We start from the raw sequence: 23,176 nt of genomic DNA, 5'->3' as shown, positions 1-23,176 counted from the left end.
TCAGCTCAAGCTCCAGCTCCGCTTCAGCCCTGCTTTGCCTCAGCTCAAGCTCCGCCGCAGCTCCAGCTCCGCCTCAACTGCAGCTCCGCCGCAGCCCCGGCTGCGCCTGCCTACCGCCAGTCGAGTGAGCTCAGCCGGACAGTGGCCACCTCAGCCTGAACCGGCTGCGCCTGCCTGCGCCTGACCACATCAGGAGCGCCTCCTGACTACACCAGGAGCATCTCCGGCCCTCGCCGTCTGAGCGGACCCTCGTCCACCTGCGCCTAGCCGCACGCGCCCGCTTGTCGAGCTGTCCGGTCCGCCGACCGAATGAACCGCTCCTCACTGGTGACGCGCATGGCCGAGCGCTTGCTGCGTCCCGGCGTACCCGGCTGGGCGGCCGAGGACGTCGGCGCCGAGCTGAGCACGGCGCCGAGCGCTGCCGCCAGCACGGCCAGCCCGGCGGCACCAGGCGCCGAGCCGGTGGGGCCCGGCCGCGACGAGTTCCTGGCCACCATTGAGATCTGCGTGCTGTTCGCCATCTTCCTGATGGCGCTGGCGGGCAACAGCAGCATTCTGCTGGCGCTGCAGGGCATCCGCTCCAACCGCTGCATGTCGCGCGTACATTACTTCATGCTGCACCTGAGCGTGGCCGACATCCTGGTGGCGTTCTTCAACGTGTTGCCTCAGCTTGCCTGGGACATCACATACCGCTTCATGGGTCCTAACCTGCTCTGCAAACTGGTCAAGTACGCGCAGGTGTTTACCCTCTACCTCTCCACTTTCATTATGGTGGCCATGGCCATCGACCGTTACCACGTCATCTACGGCCGGACGACGTTTCACTCCAACTCGATCATCTGCGCGCGGTATATGGTGCGCCTGGCGTGGGCGAGCGCCGCGCTATTTGCACTGCCGCAGCTGGCCATCTTCTCCGTGCAGCGGCTGCCGTCAGGCGAGACCGACTGCTGGGGCACCTTCCACTTCAGCTGGGGCGAGAAGGCCTACATCAGCTGGTTCACGGCTGTGGCGTTCGTCGTGCCGTTGGCCATCATCGCTTTCTGCTACTCGGCCATGACGTACCGCATCTACCAGTGCTCGAAACAGGGCGAGCCGGCCAGCGAGTTCGAGCAGGTGGGCAGCCAGGTCAGCTGGGAGAGCCAGCCAGAGACGCTCTGCTGTCTGACGCTGGAGCTTCGCGTGCGACCGCCGGCCGGCGCCGCCTCGCGCCACCGCGTCAAGGTGTGCGACGAGCGGCGACGCATCAGCGCCGCCAAGCTGCAGTCGGTGAAGCTGACGCTCTGCGTGGTGCTCTGCTTCGTGGTCTGCTGGGCGCCCTTCTGCTGCACGCAGATCTACCTCACTTACTTCCCGCCGCAGGACGGTGAGTGTCATGAACGCCTGGCGTCGGAACACCCCGCTCTCGTCGAGAAAGGCAACTGCCGTAACTGTATGCGGCAACTGGAGCCCGGCATTAGTTGGTAGCCAGATTTTTCAGTCGATTCGGGGCATGTCGTTGCCAAAACTAGCGATACTGCTAATTCTGGAGTCGCCGTGTTAAACCAAGTGGTACGTTCTTGCACGGTGCGGTCACACTTACGACCACCCCATGGGGCAATCGCGTTTGTGACGTTCATAGTGTTTAGCGCCTTATTTTTGCTGCACTAAGTGACCTATTCTACGACAAAATAATTACACAGAGAGCTCTTTGGCATCAAATTTAAAATGCACAAAGAATGAGATAGACAGGGACCAAACCAACTGCTTCTTCTGACGCTCATCAATATAGCCGACACAAATGCTCCTACGAAAGCGTTTTTGGTTAATCATTCAACTATTTGTCATTAGACGTTTGCGAGTTTTGTTCCATGGGACCACAACATAAAGAACTGTGAGCTTGAGTGACGATTTAGCGCAAGATGACGAAACAAAGACGACTCCGGAGCGCTCCCGAAGAAACATTTCACGACGATTGTAATATACCAGACGACGTTCCATGCATATACTTATGTCACACACTTATGTTCGCGCCACTTTTCGTGCATTTCAGATTTGGTGACAAATTAGACGTTGTGTTACTGCTAAAAAGTACGAGTATCTGAAAGTACCAGCATGTCGAATGGAATTAATTTACCACGTGGAAAAGTTAAGTAGGCCGAGTGTTGTTGTCAAGGAACATGAACAGCTCCCAAATTTACGGCAAATTCATATACCTTGTCGGTTAATTTTGATTTCGTCTGTGTGGTGTTTGCTATGCACCGAGTTTTGTGTATTTCGTGTTTCTTACCCGCTTTACATTGCGGAAATCATGTTTTTTCAAAGTTTGTTTTTGTAGGTGTTTTTGCATAACTTGCATGTTGCATGATGTACCTTTCGCATTGTGATGTTACGTATTTTGCGCACGTGTATCTGTCAAGTCATATCTGTCAATGCATACGTCAGAGGTGTGGAGTCAGGCTAAAATTTCATGTGTTTTCGGTTGCAGCGTGCTTTGCATCGGATACAAAAGTTACTACGATACCCACCACTTCTTAGATACTAAAGACCATTGCAGACACATCTGAGCCCGAATACCCTTCGTTTTTCAATGTTAATGAGATTTTAAGCGAATTGGAAAGACGCGATGAAGACTCATGTACTTAATGGGTTCACTTCTGACCATCGTTGTGTCTCGGCACGCTGTAGCATTTTCAGCTGAGCGTAAGATATCGCCCCGACTAGCGTCACGTGCGTCATCGGCTCGCTCCCCATGTAAACTGTCCATAGAGACGCTTTCGTCTCGAGCTCGTCATTGAGTCCCTGTCACCGAAATTCTTCAGGACTGCTGCCAGTTTCCTGAGAACTCTCCAGACGGGGTCTCAAATCGCCAAATAACGTTGCTATTTCGAACGCAATAACCGTTCGAGATGTCACTGCTGGTCAGGTAATTGCGCCCTGAACCACCATCACGGCTCCAGCGAACCTCAGAGGAATGGTGGCGGCATTTGCGTTGGGCTGTGCAACCGTACACGGTCCCCATGGAGGGCGGGTACGCCTAGGCCCCATCTCAGCTGTATTTAGATTGAGACGCTTCCTGGAGACGGGCATCCCGATGGGGGAAGGGGAGGAGCATTGGTCGTCTCCTGACTCACTGGGAGCGAATGCTCCTGCGGTAGAATGGCTAATACGGTCCAGGATATATAGACGTCCTGAGTAAATGGCGTATCGGTCCATTTGGAAAGGCACGGGCACCTGTCGATTAGTACCCCAATTACACGTGCACGTGCTAATAATCGGTAGTGAATTAATAAGTAGCACTATGTCAATCAGCTCAAAGCAGTCACGCTTGTGAAGAAAGGAGTAGCAAGATATAAGCGGATCCCGATGCCACACGATTACGGTATCACAGAACGATGTCATGCCTGGGAGCGCCGGGGAAATTCGCGAGCGTGTGGGCGTGAGTGCGCGAGCGAGTGGAAGCGTGCGGGCGTGAGTGCGCGCGCGAGTGGAAGCGTGTGGGTGACCGGGAGACCTTGTGAGGCTATGATGGTCTGCGGGTGTGTACGCACCGAACACCGTTCAGTGCCCAGTGACTGCTGTCAGAAAGTGTTCAGTGTTCACTGACCGCTGTTAGAGAGTGTCCAGTGCCCATTCACTGCTGTAAGAGAGTGTCCAGTGCCCATTCACTGCTGTAATAGAGTGTCCAGTGCCCACCGACGTGCAGTGTTAAACCTGATCGTTCTCTGACAAGATTCACGACATGCATTTGGTTGTGAATAAGGTGCTATTGCTTCAATTGCAGCGTCAAAACTGCCAGCGGTGTTCGTCATCTTGTTACTGCTTGCAAGTCTAAATTCGTGCACGAATCCCTGGATCTATTTGTGCTTCAGCAAAGACGTCGCAGTACAACTGAAGGTAAGTTTGCGTTCTGGCTGTTATTACGGAAGCGGGACTGTCTGGTGCAAAATGCTGGGATTTATTTACATTCACTCCATTCGCATTCGTCACTGCGTATACACCTTGCCAGGCTCGACATGTACCCGGCTGGAATCCCTTCGGTCGGAGACCTACGGCATATTGCGATTTATCGTGGGGCGTTGCATTTGCAGCAGCACCCCATTGCTGATCGTGCTGCATTGTTTCCATTTAAACACACCGAGAATGTACAGGTGTACACCAGATCGGCACAACGATTACCGACCTGTAATCAAGCGCTAAGCCACGCAGGTCGCCTTTGTTTGGGGTTGGTGCGTGTTTGACCTGTGTCGTCCGTAATGTATTTCCGCGTTCCCGAGTCACCCCAAATCTACGATACCGTCTTCCCAGACGGTGCTGCAGTGTGAAGGTGGCACGTGTGACCCGTGTACGTATATGTCTTGTATGGTGCGTGCCGCCCGTGACCCGCGATCTCGCGCTCCCAGGCGGCGCTGCAGTGCGAGGGCGGCACGTGCATGCTGCTCGGATCGCTGCTATCGCTGCTGCGGTCCGACCAATCCATCGTCAGCTCCGACATCGAGACGGACCCGCCGGAGGCCTGCGTTATCATACCGGACGTTCACCGAGCGTGAGCCGTGGCACTTGCGCCGCACACGCTCTTGCCACGCGTACAACCCGTGAACCGCGACCAGCGCCCGACGCCGCGACAGCAGTGAAACGCGGCGTCAGCCGGACTGACTTTGCGGCCGGCAGCCAATGAGAAGCCGCGAACACTGCGCGCTGAGCCTGCCGAGCTGAACTGTCGTGTGCTGGCAGTCATAGGGGGGGGGGGGGGGGGGGGGAGGGGAGGGGAAGACGCGATACAGCACGCGGCGGGTCGACGCGTGCGGTCCGCGTGCGGCCCGCCCGCAGTCCAGCCCGTGGCTGTGACGTGGCGTGGCGTGGGTGGAGCGTGCTGTGTGCTGCTGGTGATGCAGCTGGTCCAGCTACGAGGAGGGGGAGGGGCCCTGCTGCCGTCTTAGCGAAGGGCTGTGGCCGAGGTGGTTCGTATAGACACTGGGTGGCGCAGACATGTGCGTAGGTCCCGTACACTGCTTCCAGAATCTGGACGTTGAGTCCGGTTTCTCAGCTCTTCCACGAACAAGTCTCCATGGAAAGATTCAAACGGATGTTTTGGGATCGTAGGTCCCCCTTTTCGCCTCAGCAAATGTTATCCAGGATCAGTCATCGCGAGTCTCTGTCACGATGTTGTCAAATGTCTTACAGAGTCCGGAATTACTTTCAAACTTCATCGCACGCGGGCAATCCGTCCTTGCGGACAATTTTTAGACAATTTTTTGTCCGGAATTGCAAGCAGGCTGAGCATTTGCAACTTCAAGGCCTCAAAATTACAGAGCACGGCCCAAATTTTTGCACCTGCGTCACTCCTCTTTGCTAAGAAGGTCCCACACCTATTGGCTACTGGCTTTCGCAAGCTAATTTCGCAGGACCATTCTCTTACTAGGATTCCCGAGTTGCCTGGATAGACAGAATGCTATTTGGTGTGCGTGCATGGAGCAGAGCAAAGGTTTTCACTACGTTGGATTGTCTGTTGGTATCTTTCAGAACCTGCATTCTTTCCTTCTTTTGCATGCGTCACTACGTTAAGAAATACGCTGACCACTGAACAATTAAAATAACCAAAACGTGCTTGGCCAGAAAAACCGTGTAAAATTTGTTGTCATCGTTTGCCGGTTCTCAATGGAAAGTTTCCGTGTAACTCTGCAAGCTGTCAAGCTTAAACAATGAGTGAGTTACGTTATTCATTCCAATGATCAACTACTTGCTCCTTAATCCTTGATCACATAGTTAATTGGAAAAATACAAGGTCAGTACAATTACGTAGTATTGTACTGACCTGGACATTTGCCACTAATATTGTAGTACTATTGTGGACCTAGTACGTACCATTGCACTAAGCTATTGGACTGACCGCAACACGCAGTAATGACAAGGTATATAGGTCAGCCCGAGGCCATATATAGGTCACTCAGAAGGTCGGAACATTTCAATAAAGAAAGATTATTAATTCCACAGGTGAGCTTTGACTGTTCGTTAAGATGTGAAGCGTGCAATGTGAGAACAGAAATGACGAGCTGCGCGACCATCAAAAGGTAAAATAACGAGCTGCGCGGCCATCAAAAGGTAAAATGACGAGCTGCGCGACCATCAAAAGGTAAAATAGTGAACGTGACACGAGCCATGTGGTAACGACTCTGATCAGTGTTCCACCGGCGGGTGAAATAACACGGCCGCCATCTTTACGATGATTACCCAGCTTGAACGAAAATGCACGTTCAATTTTAAACTCAGTCAGTGACGAGGCCGTACACTAGCCGGGAGCGTGGCGGTACTTTGGCCTGGGTCCAGCGCGCGCCACATCGTCGGCAGGCCCTGCTCACCGGCAGCGGCCGGTCCGCGGCGCCCACCTACAGCCGGGATCCAGGCCCAGTGTCGGATGTATACTAGTATAGCACTCTGTGTAGCAATCTTCTCGAATCCATGACGTGGTTTAGATTTTGTCCGTGGACCTTTTTGAATCGGGTTTCATTATGGGGATTTCTGCAGAATCTAATGCTTATTTTACATTTTTTGTCGATAATGCTCCGGGAACCCTGGGATCCACTTGTTGGATCCGCACGCATGTCTGCGTAGATGACTAATATCACGTCAGGCATAAACGCGAAGTGATGCGATTCAGCCGTACTTTTTTGAGCGGGGGGGGGGTTATGTGTCAATAGGTCAAATGACTACCAGGTAAGAACCGTGTTTTTATGGGACCACGATGTTATGGTCCTCTGGTGGCCGCGCTGATGCCTAATGAAGACATCCGAGGCCATGTGCCGGTTGTTACCGTCAACTATTTGATACCAGCTTGCTTGTGTAGCTGTTTGCTTCAGTCCTGCATGCGTCACAAGTTGTCGAATTGCAAACATGGCATACTCCACATCAAAACACTGGCGTGTGAACTGCCATTTGCTGAGCTGCCTCATTATTAGCGTTTAGACAATTTAAGAGCAATGTACTGTTCACATTAATGTCGTTGCACACATCACATGAATTGCATTCTACTACTGCTAAATGGCAAGGCTTATGGAAAGGTCTTGAAACCTCTGTATTTTCGGAGCATGTATGCTGGGTGAAGAGAGTGAATGAAGGCGCGATGCCACAAACGCAATGGCGCAAGACGATACCAGCCCATGAACGGCTCACGAGAACGTCTCACGTGAAGAAAACACACTGCGCGCGGGCGTAATGCCTGCCGGGGGAGTGGCCGCTGACTGATAGTAACGTCCTCCGCGACTGGCGGACATTTTGTATGTGTGATGACGCAGTCCGTTGTGATATTGGGCAAGCAATCAAATTTTCATATACGGAGGTTATTGCCTATCCTCAGCGACCCATTCCCCCAGACAGCAGACGAGCGAAATACTTTGCCTACAGTCCAAGTATTTAGCTAAGAATCAGCTACAAAAGAGCGGTACATGTATCTTGCCCTTTTAATTGTGGGGTACATTCATTATAAAAGAACTTTGGTTATCATCTGGTCTCCTAAAGCTCTGTTTTCGCCGTCTCCATGCATATGTCAACAACACGGCACACCCCCGTTAGGCTGAAAGCTTGGTGTGCGGATTCTTATGGACCATGTGTAATGCCTTCAGAGTGTATCAAGCGTCAGGTTATCCAGAGTATTATATGGGGAGCGCCGTCCGGCAATTATACTGGGAGTGCTTCCCGGAGACTACATGGGAGTGCTTCCCGGAGACTACATGGGGAGTGCTTCCCGGAGACTACATGGGGAGTGCTTCCCGGAGACTACATGGGGAGTGCTTCCCGGAGACTACATGAGGAGTGCTTCCCGGAGACTACATGGGGAGTGCTTCCCGGAGACTACATGGGGAGCGCTTCTCGGGGATTGTATCGGGAGCGCGGCCACGGGATTATATGAGGAGGGATTCCCGGGGATTATATCGGGAGCGGCTCCCGGGGACTATATGGGGAGCGCTGTTGCGAATCGCTGTTGCGGGATCATATCGGGAGCGCTGTTCCGAGATTATATCGGGAGCGCTGTCCGGGAATTATATCGGGAGCGCTTCCTGGGAATTATATGGAGGGTGCTTCCCGAGTATTATATCGGGAACACTGCTCCAGGATTATATCGGCAGCGGCTCGTGGGGACTACATGGGACGCGCTGTCCCGGGATTATATCGGGAACGCTGCCGGGGACACCGGCGTTCCCGCCGCGTAGGGCATCCGCCATCCTGCGCCGCCTCCGCGCCGCGCGTCGCCCTCCTGACGCCCCGTCGTCGCGTATCTGATGCCTTAAACAGTCCGGTTTTTCCAAGCGACGGCACTGTCGGGATACGAATCGGCGGGCATGAACTGGCTAAATGCCTTTGAGAAACCGACCGGGGCGACAGGCCGACGCGCAGTGACTCGCGAACGCCGCCAGGCCTCGGTGCGCAGCCGGTTTTCAGGGAGTGGTTAAATCGTACAGTTTGATCATTTGCCGGATAAGCACAGCGAGTGAGCAAACGCAAATGTTGCGCAGCGGTCGCCCTTGTGAGATTTTTGTGTGACTTCCGATGTTCGATTGTTTGCTGTTTGTTGTACACGCTGCAGAGGAAATCTTACGTGAGATGTCAATGTGCTTGCTAATGCGTGGCAACATTGAATATGAATACAAATGCGCACAGCCGAGCCACTGTGCGTCGAAGAAGCCAGACTGTGATTGATTTAGATTCTGCTACATTTTCCTAGATTCCAAATAATAACAGATGAAGATGATTTCGAGTTCGCCTACGTAGCAAATCATTTTGAGTGGAATACATTTCTGAATAATATAGGCCTTCATAGACGGTAGACCCGAGAGTGTCCATACTAAGCCAGTAAATCTACGGATTGGATGAACAATTTTGAGAAAAAAATCGGGCACGGGTATGGGCACGAGTATAAGTTCCGTAACATACCAATAGAAGCACAGAGAGCACAGCATTAGGTGGCCGGACATTCTTCAATGCAAAATTTGGCATGCAGCGCAGAGAATACTAAAACCAGCAGAGGGTGAGGGCAGTGGGCTTGCAACGATGAAGTCAAGCCCACCGAAACCTTTTAATTTTCCACATAATTCAAGTGCGAGCATGTAGAGGAATCCCTTGCGATATAGCAGACACACAAAGGAGCTAGAGGTCCACGTACAAATGAAGTCATCAACCACGCAACAAAGAGCATAGTTTAGCCATGGAAATTATTAGACATTAGGCATTAGACATTTCACGTATATAAGGATAATTCACATAACATAGTGGCACATCGTGAACATATATAATGCGAACTTAAAGGACAGACGTGAATGCTAGAGACACATGCATACCAGTCAAAGGCATCTTTGGCAAGGTAAATAGGCAAAAGCAAATAAATACATCTGAGCTGGGCATCATGCATACACGCGCACATACATCGCAAGACAGTTATCGCAGAGTCCTGCCGTATGTGAAGCTTCCGTAAGCCGGTCCGAAGGGGAGACCCGGGAGCAACCTCAGCTGTGCGTGGCAACCCATAGTACATTGCGGCCATCCGGCGAAGGAAAGCGACTCCCCCCCCCCTCTCCCCCCACTTCGGCCCGCGATCTCGTCACGTGGAGATTGCCGTCCAGCCTTGGGAGTCGGGCTCGCGAGTCTCGCACACCGCCAATAACTCGCGGACGAGCACCTCGGACTCGCCAGGTGGAGTATTCTGAGAGCGCGATACCGGGGCGTGATAGCGCACGAGTCTTCTAGCGGTGAGCCAGTCGAGGTTTTCAAATAATTTCATCACGTGATCGCACTTGTGTTTGAGTAGAACCATCGCTGAGAAGCTGATCACCTTGTGTGATATATATATATAAGGTATTTTAGGTACCATTGCTGCAAACGGAGACGCGGTAACGGCGCTGCGAAAAGACCAGGGTTTTGACCGGTGCGTGGATTATAGGGAGAGACAAATGCATGAGTGATCGATTAAAACTCCAAAATAACGCCTTATACCGAGATGTACATGGTATACCATGCGAAAGGTTGTTTTTTTCAAAACCGAACTTCAATTTTTCACCTCCGAGTAATGGTCAAGGTTACGGTTGCAAAATATAACAATTCATTTCGGAGTGTTGCATAAATTTAGGCACCTGCCGAGCAACATAAGCTGTATTTTGCCAGCACTTACTTTGAGACAGTTATCGCAGAATAAGACATCAAGAGAGGTCAGAATGCATTCCATTTGATCATGATGGGGCGTTTTGATTTCATCATACCGCCCCATCAGCATCAAAGCTGGACGGACCACACGCACACAGACACCGTCCACACCATAAGCTGACTATCCGGTCAGCCGAGAAATGGACATTAACCTTTACGAAGATATAGATGGCCTTACAGTCCTAATGCACTGACCAGTTTGCTGCTGAAGACTTGTAGGCTGTTGGTGGAGTGAATATCAGAAAAAGTCTAGTTGAGAGCACGAATGTTCGGCGTTCGTCCTCATCAGGTAGGTAAAGGGGGGACAGAAAATGAGGAAAAAATAGGTCACACAACTAACCTTGGTGCCACTGCCCGCGCTGGACTGCCAGTTCAAAAATGTCCCGCCAACTTCCGCTGCTATCTGCTGATGGCATGGTGGTCAGGTAAACCGTGCCGGTACATGATGCACAGCTAAAGGATACCAGGAAGTGTGGGCCAAGGCCTCGTTCCTCTTTGGAAAATGTTGGCAGATGCGTCGCCCTTTCAGGTAACAGCCTGTGACGCCCCACAGCTACGTCATCTGCGTAATGGAAAACGCTTCAAGTTACTCCCAAATATGGTGACTGGTAAAACCAGCTGTTTTCCAACAAACACATTGGACGCGCAGCAGGGACGATATTCACCAGTCGGTACAGTCAAACGCAAATGCTTCGTGTGTATTTTTCACAACAGCAACCTATACCATAAACCATGCTACTTAACGAGAATATCATAGGCAGAGGAAGGCAGATCATTGCCCTCGACTTAGTAACATGCTACATTAATTTAAGCATTGCGCGAAAGTAACCCCATACAATCGATCCTGCCACAGACACGAAATTCAACCGGCATTGGTAACTTAAAGTCTTACCCGAACTAAGATCATCGCACACGCAAATTAAGATCGTCCATATATCTTGTTACGCATGGAAGAGTTTTGGCACGTGCGGTCGTAATCAGGGATGCAGTTAAGGGAGGGACGCCCCACGTCGTCTTTAGGCCCGGATAAATATTGTTCCACCATAGATGACTTCCGACAGAAAATGAAGTATAGGTGTGTTGCGCGCTCACCTAGGTCAGGGCCGGTAAGATGAAAAATATTCGGAAACACGTACGCAGCAAAGTGCTACTTCGAGTTGGCAAGTTTGAGGCCTTGTTCGGAGTACGTGTGCAGGGAGAAATCGCATGTTGTGACAGGCGGCATGAAGGCGAGTTCTACCTATAGACACCCAGATGAACAATGTCCATGGAAACATGTGGCGTCGGGTTATGCAGTACATTTACATTCCAAAACACTGAATGTAAGGCTTTACAACATTCACAATGTCCTGACAGCCTATTTCTGTTGTAAAGCTCAGAAAGTGACTAAGACAATGGTACACTTGCCGACATAGCGGTTCTGAGCCTGCCAAAGCGTCAAGATCGCGGAAACAAAATAGAACCTGATATATACGACGTGGTTTCCGGATATGATAACGGAGATTTTACATGGCGTTTTCGTATCTCGCGCCAAGTTTTTTCCAAAATCTCCAGGCAGAGCTGGCCCGTTATTTTGGCGATCACGGCCAGCGCAGAGGCAATCAGAGGCGTCCGTTGGAAGACGTCATGTCTGCGCCGCAGTACCTTACCGAGCCAGTGTCCCATCACTACGCTGGCGACCAGCTTGGAACTTCAAAATCTGGGTTACACTGATGTCTGATAACGTTTTGTTAATCTGTTACTACCGCGTGCGGTGACGTCATAGGAGAGCGGCTAGATAAAACCATCGCAGGCTCTGCGCTGCGCGCCGGTTTCCCGGGTGTGGTTGGGTCAATCAACCGGTTCTTTATCTTCATGGATGCTCCCAGCAAGGAGATAGCAGCCTCTCATAATATGCATGAGCATGGCCAAGCATTACACCTACTGGCTGTAAGCATTACATCTACTGCCGCGGCGAATTCACTGATGTACTTGCAGGATTCCCGGCATACGCCCACGATTCTAGAGTTTTCCAGAGAAGCCCCCTCTGCCACCTCAGGGAGGATTGGCGGCAGCTTTTTCCATCTAACGCACACCTCATCCAGGACAGGAGCTTCCCCCTTTCCTCGGAGATCATCACCTTTTACCGAGACAACGATCACCTCAGCCCTACCTAGCGCTACTTCAACACGGCCACACAAAAAACACGTGTCAAAATTATACGTGCTTTCAGCATGCTGAAAACCAACTGCAGCATCTGAAACATTTAGAAATGAGAACATGGGCTATGTGGTCGTGGTTGTCATTGCATTGCGCATCGATCATTGCATCATTCATCCCTCACCGGATCATGCATCTTGCCTGTCGTGCAGGGGATGATGTAGCGCCTGCAGAGCCCAACTAGGCAGATTCCGTGGAACAGACCGAGGTGGTACGCTACCGCCTCCAAATTTACGGGACCTGCAAGCGCAGTGCATGGGCACCACAAAGCGAAAGTACATGGCCGACCACCTCATGACACAGCTGATGATACCTGCAGTTTGCTCCTGTTAAATGCACCAATGCAAAGATTGAGGAAGGTTAAAGAAAACAGAAAAGAGCAGTCAATTAGTTAGGCTCACATAAGCACACACACACTTTGGAAGCAGACAATGGAGTAGCAACAGGCGGTATCTCTGGAATGGGCATAGACTGAGAAGTTTGCGGGCTCTCCACATCCGAAAAGACAACAATTTGTGTAAACTCAATTATTGGGATCACTTTGGGGAACATACAGTTTGGCAATTTCGTTTTTTGATTGCCTAGTGCAGGTCAGATCTCATCCACAGGTGTTAACATTGGCGAATAACATTTGAAGAATTTGGTGCTCACTGCCTTTCATAATTCAACATTCAGTCTACATCATGATAGTTAGATTTCATTAAAACAATACTTAAGTGACTATTTCAAAATATAGTCACTTGAAATACACATAAAAAACTTAAATCAAATATTAAAAAGGATGACATTTGTGATGTGCGAACATTTAAAAAAAAATTTCGTTCGCCTTGTCAAACCCAGAGGCAAAGCCACGGCCATAGTCCATGCTTCTTTGGCAAAGTGTGCATATGTAATGGTCACATTAGGCAGTATTCAATGCAATTAAGGGCATGACAGGCCATAGATGTGTACAGAACGGATTACTCAAAATTATGCATATGGCCTTTCCATGAACAAAGATATTACACCACGACAACTTAATACTCTTGCCTTGTACTTGCACGCACTTTCACACCACTAGCAATTAAAGGAAGTGTGCCTAATGTTTTCAATGTTCCCAGCACACACCTAACAGGAGTTTGGCAATTATCTGTCATTAATTTTGGTTGCTAAATGTGCATTTGGGTCTTGCAACAGTTTTGATTTAGGTACTGTTATCGATTCTATCGATGGCTGCACATGAACAAATACAATCCTAAAACATAAACCAACCAGCGGGCAGGAAAAAACGAATGCACTGGCTTATATGTGGCGAGTAACTGCGCGCCAGAGACATGGCCATTATTTTGGTTGCCACGCAATCACATTTCCCCAGAGCCTGGTGCAGCCGATTGACACAACACGATACTTGTTCCTCATCTCAGTATGTAGTAGGCCGATATTAATTGGTGCGTATCAAGTGACCAACCTTACCATACGTCCAAGCCCATACACTCGCAGCCCTCAGCTGAATGTGTACACAAAAAAACATCAACATAATGACCACCGCCATCGCCGCGTTCGTAAGCTGCTGTCAGCGCTGACAAGCGACACCTTCGGACAGCTATTGGCTTGAGCCAATGATACCTTCTCAGTGATGTCGATGTATGAAGGAGTGAATTTTGCTTGGTGGCTACCCGGTAACTTCATTCTTCCACACAAACCACAAAAATCTGGGGGCTGTAGCAATATCTCAGTGGGGGCAGTGGGGGCAGCTCAACCCCCGAAATCGAAAGATGAGGGTTGATGAAAAAGGTGGAAACTCCCTTACTTAGAGGTCCTGTGGAGGGCCATTCTGCGGTAAAAAGATTGTGCAAGAATGCAAAAGTTTATCTGGTTTGTCGAAGGCTCATTTGAGCAGTGTCCTAGAATTGCCGACTTTGTGTGTAAAGCAACACCCTATGAGGAGGAATTTCTCACTCCCTTTTCCCATGTTTTACGTGAATTTTTCACCCCTGCCTGACATTGTCTAATCGCACATGCCAAACCCCTATTTCCCTTCCGAGGTTTTCGGAATGCAAAGGTTAAAATATCCAGGATATTTGACATTAGACCCAGCCTGGTGGGATCGATTACTGATCTAGCAACATAAAACGAACCGCGAGATCTCGTTGAGGCCAATCCGATAGCTCATTTTTGCAACGGCTCGACCCCTCCCCACTTATCAGCCAACTGTATAAATAGGACGAATCAGGGCGAGTGTCAAAAAGAGTGCTCCACATTTGCGTGAAGTTTTGAACTGAGATAGCCTCTTTGAAGATCATTCCATGCAGTTCAGTCATGCCCTTTATAAAACGTAAAAGCGTCAAGTTCCAAGCTTGATGCCCACTAACTTGCGCAGACTATTTCGTGCATACTATTTAAGGCCGTCCCAGACATGCCAGACGCCATGCATACGTCGCTTAAATATCGCCACCTCATTGGCCATGTAATGCTCAATGCCAAAATAAGCATGATAATCGAATTATTCGTGTCTGGCGCACGTCGGCACGATTCGTGTCATCGACGGTTATCAGTTGGCCTCTACCGCTTCTTGATGTGCTAAGGGAAAGTTTTGAACACGAATCACCCTTTGCGCTACATAATACAGGACTACCCGGCAGAGACTGTGTCCATCCCATGTTTTTCACACAGTCTACACTTGATTTTGTAAACCACGTTTTTTGCTTGCAAGCCCCTTGCAGCCCAGAACTGCATAAATATCATCTGCTGCCACCCGGGTGCTTAGGCTTCGAGATGAAATATTTCGCCAGAGACTTTTTAAGCTTATTGTCGTTTTTGAGCTATGCGTACGCGCAGTTTTGATTTTTAACAATGTGTCTGATATTTCAAAAAAAATGCTCATCTTTGTAAGATAGCATTAAAATCCGCCTTCCGTTAGCACGTGGTTCCTCCTCCTATCATCCCCCCACACGCTCTAGACTTTCTTTTACTTCTTCCAGCATTCTACCTAAAAGTTACGGAGAACATCCGTTGCTCAACAGCAAAGCCCATATTTTGTTTACTCTCTCTGTCCTTTTCACTACGTGCTGAGTTGTTTATAACAATTCGGCGACCAAATCTCAACATACAAGGGCTGATCATGGCCGCTTATGCGAACGTGATATGTGCCTTTATGTGAGATGTGTGCTAGCTTAAAATCGTTTACATGTGTAGGTGGTGCCTAACGCGTGATATGCGGTGTGTGCTCAATTGAAATCGCTTGCATATAGAATTGGTGCGCGATGTGTGATGCCTGTTTACCTCAACTCGTTTGCATGTTTGAACGAAGCGTGATGCGTGATGCATATTTGCTTGAATTCGTTTGTATGTACACGTACGTTCACGTATTGTAATTCTTAGATAGGCACCATATCGTGGTAATGGCTGCCACTCGCTCTTTGTTTAATCCCCTGAATATTGGTGTCCTGTAAAAACTGTGGCTTGCTGTTTAAAAGAAGCCTGAAAAACCGAGTAGGATCATCAGAAGGCAATTTTGGCTTCACTTCTGCTGTTGTTTCGATAAAGGTATGTTGCCGAAACATCTACCCAACTATATTTCCATTCTCCTGTTCTTTCCGAGTAATAGGGCTAATGCTACTGTTTTATGTATGTGAATAATATTCCTCGCTAATGCACTAAACAACTTGCGTGATAATATCTTAAGCTGCGTCAAAACTGGTGCCAAACGAATATTCTCCACGTAAGTGGTTTGGAGGTGTGTTTAAAAACATGCGAGCTCATTTGACTTTTTCAGCCCCATTTGGCTTCACTTCAGACTTTCAATTATCTGTCTGATCTCGATCAAAAGCAAATGCAGATCAAAGCCATGTGAATGCACATGGAAATTTGCCCAGTGTACAATTATCAAAATGATTGATCAAAACGCCAGGCTTCCGCTGTCCGCACAAGCCATTCAAGCGGATATTCTCTATGCAACATCATCGAAAACTTTCGTACACTGCCACTCAAAGTGGCGATAAAACGATAACGATCATTAATAGAAATAACATGAATATATCTAAGTACATAACATAATAAAGGGTAGCAAAAAAAAGCCGTTCATCTGATTTCGCATGCATCGGCTGGTTACCTTCGTCGTCGGCTAGCACCAATCTGAAGAAGCTGGAATGCCAGTCAAGAGGACTCATCTATCACATCCGACAAGTCTGTGTCCAAGCTGACGAACGGCACAGCGTCCTCAATTCATTCATCACTGGCATAGACAACGAGGTCAACGCCATGGCCACACATCCATAATCTCTGACGTCATCCGAAACCAGACGGAACATTACCGTTTCAGGCCTCAGATATGTCAAATGGTGACACGTACTGACCAACGCTGCTCCATCGAAGAGCTTGTTAAAGGAAGTATCCCACTTTTCTGTAGTTTACTTATTGTTACAGCAGATGCGTACGATTAGGTCAGTAGTGACAGCTTTCTCGAAATCCTTCTGAATAGCTCAGAATTCCGACTTGAAGTAGCCGACCCCACGGGAGAGGTCTCATTTGGCTTCCCGCTCACCACTCTCAAAGTATTGCGTTTCATCTGCCCGCGGTTTCAAACGTGTGTGTTTTGTAAAAGAGCACATTAATGCGTCAAAATGCTTGTGTAACAAATGCTACGAAAGTTTAAACACTGTTTTAAAAAGAATATGAAAGCATGAAGCTTTTATACAGCAAATTGAACGAAACGATAAATTATTGCTTTGTTTTTCCACCTATGGCGTCAACCACAGTAGCTCTATCCGAGGCGTACTTTGGGTTTTGGTATTGGAATATCACATAATCCATGTGACGCACTTGCTCAAACGCCAACCAACCAACTTCTCAGCAACCTTGCTCACTGGGACGATCACAAACGATCTTCTATGCACACCAGTAGAGGTGTGTACGGTAGTTGTCATGACGACGATGGTCGCCGCTGCAGGGAAGAAGCATGGTAGCACTGGGTAGTCTGTCACAAGGCGCGGACAGCGTAATTTTGACTAGAAAATATTCCAAATGAATATCCTTCTTAAGTGTCGATGGCGCTGCAGCGACACTACCCAGTGCTGTTATTCGGCGCAACCAGTCCTGAGGTTTCACCGGGGTATGTTTTTGAAATATGCCACAAAGGGTAACAGAGGGTAGATACTCCCTTTAACACGGTAGATACTCCCTTTAACACGCCCTCGGGTGGGTGGCCAATTTAGCCTCCCCTTTGAAGGTTTTTCCGGAGTGGTTTCGGAACGGCGGGGCGTAGCCAGGCCAGATTTTGCCTAGCTGTAGACAATTGGAAATCGTATTGCTTGGTATAAAAAATTTAGATGTACCTTGTAATGTCGCTAACCCTGTACTAAGCGAAAGCGATTTCTAGGGGAACGCTCAGCTGGATGCAACATCGGAGGGTTAGACGAAGCCATACACCACGGAGATAATTTCTCAGGCAACACAACAATGGGCCATGCTAAAACTTTCCAAGAATTTCCCCGACAGGTAGCAGGTCAAACTTTGAAGTCCATCGGTCGGTGGCGCAGTTGTGACAAAGTTGGTCACGTAGTAGTTTCGGTATGTATCGCTTTGGTAGTTTCTCACGATTCGTTACTGGAGTGCAGGTTGCTAGCGCTACCTGGTCTAGTAATGGCCTCTCGTTTTTGCGTTTCTGTATACAGGATTGGAATCCGTGGAGGAGTTTTGAGTGTTTGTACGGCCAGCAAGTAAAAGAACCGTCATGAAGTGCTGCGTCCCCTTCTGCTCTGAGCCTGGTGGTCGCATGTTCCCCGCTGACAAAAAACTGCAGCATGCGTGGACAAGTGCGATTAAAAGGAAAGATCCCAAGACAAAGAGACGCTGGATTCCGAGCAAATATTCAGTGGTTTGCAAGAACCATTTTAATCCCAAGGCTGCCTTTATTATGCTGGGATACTTTGGTAAGTTAAACAAGGTCAGAAAAGAAATCGTTTGAGCAGCGTATTGATAGCCAGGTTGTTCCCGTTTCCAATCATTGCCTTCCCGGTATGGGTTCAAGCTTTGAGTCCAATGTTTTGAGGAGTTAACATTAATATTAACATCACATTAACATCACATCCAAGCTCTATGATGACCATACATATGTGTAAGTGTAGTTCTTATTCCCTAAAACAACTATGATGTACACATTGGAGTGATTGCACCGCACAAATTTTGTATGCAATTCTTAATGATTAATTTTGTGGATAATGATTTTTCAGGAAAAACATCCGGACATCAGCTGGTGGTAAATGCTATTCCATCCATCTTTAAATGGACACCACCAGACAGTACGAATAGCAGCAGAACTTCATGGCTGAACTGATGTGGCAACGGGTAGCAGGCCGTTTTCAGAGCAGAAGTTCTTTCTGGTGCTTATAAAGCTGCGCCACAATATGACTAATGGTTATCTGGGAATAATGTTTGAGCTGAGCAGGCAGGCTGTTGGTGATATGTTTCAAAAGTGGATCTGTTTCATGCACAAGTGGTTTAAAATGATTGATATTTGGCCATGTGACGAAGTGATTTCAAAGGATGAGCCTGTTATGATCATTGACTGCAGTGAGTGAGAAATTCAGGTCCCTTTAAATCCCAGGGAGCAGCAGGTATCCTACTCCCACTACAAAAAGCCAAAACCTGCAAAGTTCTGCTAGGCATTTCATACAGTGGAGCTGTGACATTTTAGGCTCAACAAGCGACAGGGAAATTTTTGGTAGATGTGGCATTATTGACAGATTGCATGCAGGTGACACCGTTATGGCAGATAGGGGGTTTAATGTGCAGGATATTCGGGCTCTTAGAGATGTAAAACTGGTCACACCTGCATGCAGAAAGCATCGTGCACAGCTGCCAAGCCATTCTGTGTTAATGTCCAGGAACGTCACCACAAAGCACATGCATGTGGAGCGGTTGATTGGACTCACAAAGAACATCCAAATTCTGCATGGCACACTACACAAACGCCGAGTCCCATTTGCATCCCAGCTGATTTATGTGTGTGCATTTATGTACAGTTTGAAGCGCTGCATAGTGTAGCATGGGTACGGAGCACACTTGGGTGACGCGGTGTGCAGGAGTTGCTCAAAGAATGCAGACATCTGGTAGAGTTCTTGATTATGTTACCATTGTGTTTTGTTGTGTTGAAAGTGCTGTGTTGCACAGAGTCTGATGTAATACAAACATGATTTGAACACAGTAGTTTATAGCTGAACAGATGTACTAAGAAAACGCAAGTGTTTGAATGCATCCTCTGGCTGGTCATCACCCATGAGCCTGTGACCAACATCTGGCTTGTAAACAGAAATATGAAGCATTGTGGGCTGTTCACATTACTTATGCTGGTGATACACCTTATTGCAGGGTAAATGACCAACAGATTGTTGTGCCAAAAAGTTTAATGGAAGCTATGCTGTCAGTAGTCATCATGTATACTCTACCTCATCATCCACCACAATCAAAGCTAAGTCTCAAACATTTTATTCATGCAGCTTCAGATATCATTGGGCATTAGTAACAGAACAGCTATACAAACAATCTGGAAGAATGTGATTTTCTATGCTTGATTATGCACAAGCATCAGGAAAGGAACAAGGCACACCCTACGTACATTGACCACCCTACAACCGCAGGGCAGGGACCATACACTTCTCATAAAACTCTCTCAGCTTTGGGACCATCACTTGTTCATACAGTCCTGGAACCTTTTTAATAACCTTCACAGACAGCTGACCCCTTTCTGGATGTCTTGTGAAACACAACAAGTGTGATTCTACACTTGTACAGCTCGCGGGACTATGAAATTGCAGATTTTCTCACAATTTCCGAAGAGGTTTTCGGTCATAACACCGCACTTCACCGTGCGCTCCTTTCCAAACAAACTTCCAAGGGGGTTCATGGCAATGCACCTCAAGAGGTTGTCCTTGAAGTACACAATTGTGTGTTCAATATTTAAATTTGTCGTGAAATATGTCTCAAATGCTTAGCAATATGTATATATATATATATATATATATACATATATAATTACTGTAACATTTTCCTATTCTCATAATGCTTAGCAAGTCCACAAACCCGTGCAAGATTCTTTGCTTCAGCACACACGGCGTCAGCCGAGCTTTCCATAAGAAATACGTGAGTAAAAGAAGAAAAAACACCGACAGGAAAAAGATAGAGTTGCAGTTGCGTCTTCTTTTCAACACATTCGAGACAGCGCCATTCTTTTTTCGGTGTCATATTTTTTTGCAGACAGTGGCGCTCTTTTTTATAACTTTGGTCCATGACCTGGATATAATGAAAAACGGCGAGGTTGGCGAGGAGTGCCGCACAACCGGAAAGCGCTCACACTTACGTTCGCGACACGCATTCAACAGCGAAATTTTGCTAACAGCCAATCACCTTCCGCGGATTGTATATGTGCCGCATCATCGCTTTTGCGAATGCATCAGCGGCCATGCTGTTTTTGACCATAAGCAGAATACAGCCAGTAATATCACGGGATCGTATGACGTTTGTATGACATCAGCATTGCGGAGGTGGCTTTGAAATAGTCCCTCAATAAACCTTTTGTCACTTTTGCGGGCGTGTAACTCAGGAACCAGAGGGCTATGGATCTTAAAAAGGGGCATGGCCGTGGACTGCATCACAAGTTCCTCAAGATGGCTTTTTCAGTTCAAAACCCCATATAAAGGTGGAGCATTCAGTTCAATTTATTTGAGTTTATTCGTTTTCTTTAGCTTGAAGTTTTAGTGTGCGCTGAGCTACATATCGTTGTCCTCGTATTTTGTCCATTACTCAACGTGCTCTTGCAAATGTATCCGTGAATGCCAGAAGTTTACTTGTGCCTGCATACTCGACCATGGTGGTCTTCTTAAAGAGAGTGTTTCAAATTTGCACAGGGGTTTGAACTGGCATAGCCATCTTAAAGATCATGTGGTGCAGTTCATAGTCCTGCCCCCTCCTTAAGACTTGAACCCCTTTAATTTCTTAATTACACGGCCGCGAAGATGCGCAGGCTATGCTGGGGAGACTATTTTGGGGTCCCGCGACCATCCATGACGCCAAAATAACGTCATTCAAATTATGCGACCCATTTAGTCGTGCGGCGTTCAAGGTCACGACTAATATTGTAAAGCCGTTCAGATTAAGCGTCCGTAAGCACGGTTTCCAAATATGATGAACGTTGATTGACTCTTCATCAGAATTGAGCAAAATTTGTGCAAAACTCAATCGCAAATTATGTCTTGAGCTCCACGATTAAAAATAATGGACATCTTTTTTAGTTGTTACGCAGATGAAACTCGCAATAGAATAACTTAAGGAAAACGCCATAATCGACCATATGCACAAAAGCAGCTTCTTTAACTCAAAGGTAAATATACAGGAACATTAGAGAAAGGGCCAAAATACGAGCACATAGCGAAATTTAGCTACGCAAGCACCTTCAGCACCGTGCTGCCATCTCTCGGCGGGTTTGAAGAACCAGTGGGCGCAAGGGTGGCCAGTTTGGCAGCACGTTAACGTCATACAAATGCTTCGAGATGCAATCAAACAATCACATATTGCAGAGCATATGTTGATTTTTTTGGAATTGTGTTGTCTAACATGGTCTTTTCTACTTGAACGTATGTCAAAAGTTATAATTGATCGTCTTTCATCATATCCAATGCTTGCCTCAATATCTTAAGACGTGCAGCATTCCCTTTAAGAATCCAGCAACGGTGACTGGGCATTCAACCGGCTGTCGGTTAGTCGACACAAGTCTTATTGCTGTAAGAAATAGAAAACATGTCCAACATATTTCAGAATGCTGCACAAAACGTGATTCGTGATTGAAACTTCCTCTGATTGTTCAACATTGATGAAGAACCAATTGACGGTCTGCCACATTTGAAAATCGTCCCCGCGGACCTTAGATTTGAAAGGCTAACGATAATATTATATGTGGCCTTGAACGCTGCATAGCCTATGAGGTGACAGGGTTCGAAGGACATTACTGTTGTCATGTACGCTTGAATGGTATCGAAAGTCTTCACAGAATAGTCTGCACATCCTCGCGGGCATGTACTTAAAAAAACTAGAAGGTTTAAGGTATTAAGAAGGGCCGGCTGGTGAACTGCACTGAATGATCTCCAAAATGGCTACTTCTGTTCATAGCCCCGTACACACGTGGGACACTTGTTTTAAACTGATCATCAGTCACGATAAAAATTAACTTGCACATTTGTGTGAGCTTTGGACTGAAATGTCCATCTTGCGGATCATTTGGTGTAGTGAAGAGCCCTGCCCTTATTTAAGCCTAAACCCTTCTAGTTTCTGAGCTGACGCCAGCGGAAATGTGCAGATTATTTCGGAAAACTATTTCAAGTCCCCCAGACATCCATGACGCTATCATAACCCCATACAAATTTTGCCGTTCCATCGGTCACGCGGCGATCAAGGCCATGAAAAAACACAATTGTCGAGTCATTCATGCCTGGCGTTCATGAGCATCATTTCCAGGTACAAGTATATTTATATTCCAGTCTATTGGATCTCATTCAATGTTGTGGAAGGTACGACGGTGTTATCAAGCAATGCCACATTAAGGAGCATATTTACAGAAAAGTTGTGCTGCCTGGAGCAGCCTGTTCCACTTAGAAGTATATCAATCGGTATAAGTCAGCCTATTGCATCGTATCTGAACCTTGCTTCATTATCTTAAAATGTGGAACGTTCCCCGAAACTTAACTCATCCTAAAATAACAAATAACACCAGCATGCATTTAGCCCACCTGCATTGCGGCCGTTGTTGCTCCACGGCTTTCTTCAAGCAGTGACTGAAGCT

The 23,176-nt window shown here is 47.8% G+C and overlaps 1 protein-coding gene across 1 annotated transcript; it reads left to right on the top strand.

Moving 5' to 3' along the window:
• The first annotated feature begins 309 nt into the window (after positions 1-309).
• LOC119105433 (oxytocin receptor-like) lies at positions 310-8,253 on the top strand. The gene is made up of 6 exons (XM_037228898.1): positions 310-387; positions 460-1,113; positions 1,150-1,363; positions 3,761-3,873; positions 4,380-4,522; positions 8,184-8,253. The coding sequence occupies exons 1-6, from the start codon at positions 310-312 to the stop codon at positions 8,251-8,253; spliced, it is 1,272 nt and encodes a 423-aa protein (XP_037084793.1).
• The last annotated feature ends 14,923 nt before the right edge of the window (positions 8,254-23,176 follow it).

Source organism: Pollicipes pollicipes, unplaced genomic scaffold (assembly GCF_011947565.3).
Source record: "Pollicipes pollicipes isolate AB1234 unplaced genomic scaffold, Ppol_2.1 Scaffold_6138;HRSCAF=7277_pilon_pilon_pilon, whole genome shotgun sequence".
NCBI classification, from domain to species: Eukaryota; Metazoa; Arthropoda; class Thecostraca; order Pollicipedomorpha; family Pollicipedidae; genus Pollicipes; species Pollicipes pollicipes.
Note: the sequence above shows the minus strand (reverse complement) of the source record. Positions and strands in the feature narration are given on the sequence as shown.

Bases quoted from the DNA above. Each gene is read 5' to 3' on its own strand.
- LOC119105433 (XM_037228898.1), top strand. From the start codon at position 310: ATGAACCGCTCCTCACTGGTGACGCGCATGGCCGAGCGCTTGCTGCGT. The intron at 388-459 runs GTCGGCGCCGAG...CCAGGCGCCGAG, and splicing joins CCGGCTGGGCGGCCGAGGAC to CCGGTGGGGCCCGGCCGCGA. The intron at 1,114-1,149 runs GTGGGCAGCCAG...AGCCAGCCAGAG, and splicing joins CGGCCAGCGAGTTCGAGCAG to ACGCTCTGCTGTCTGACGCT.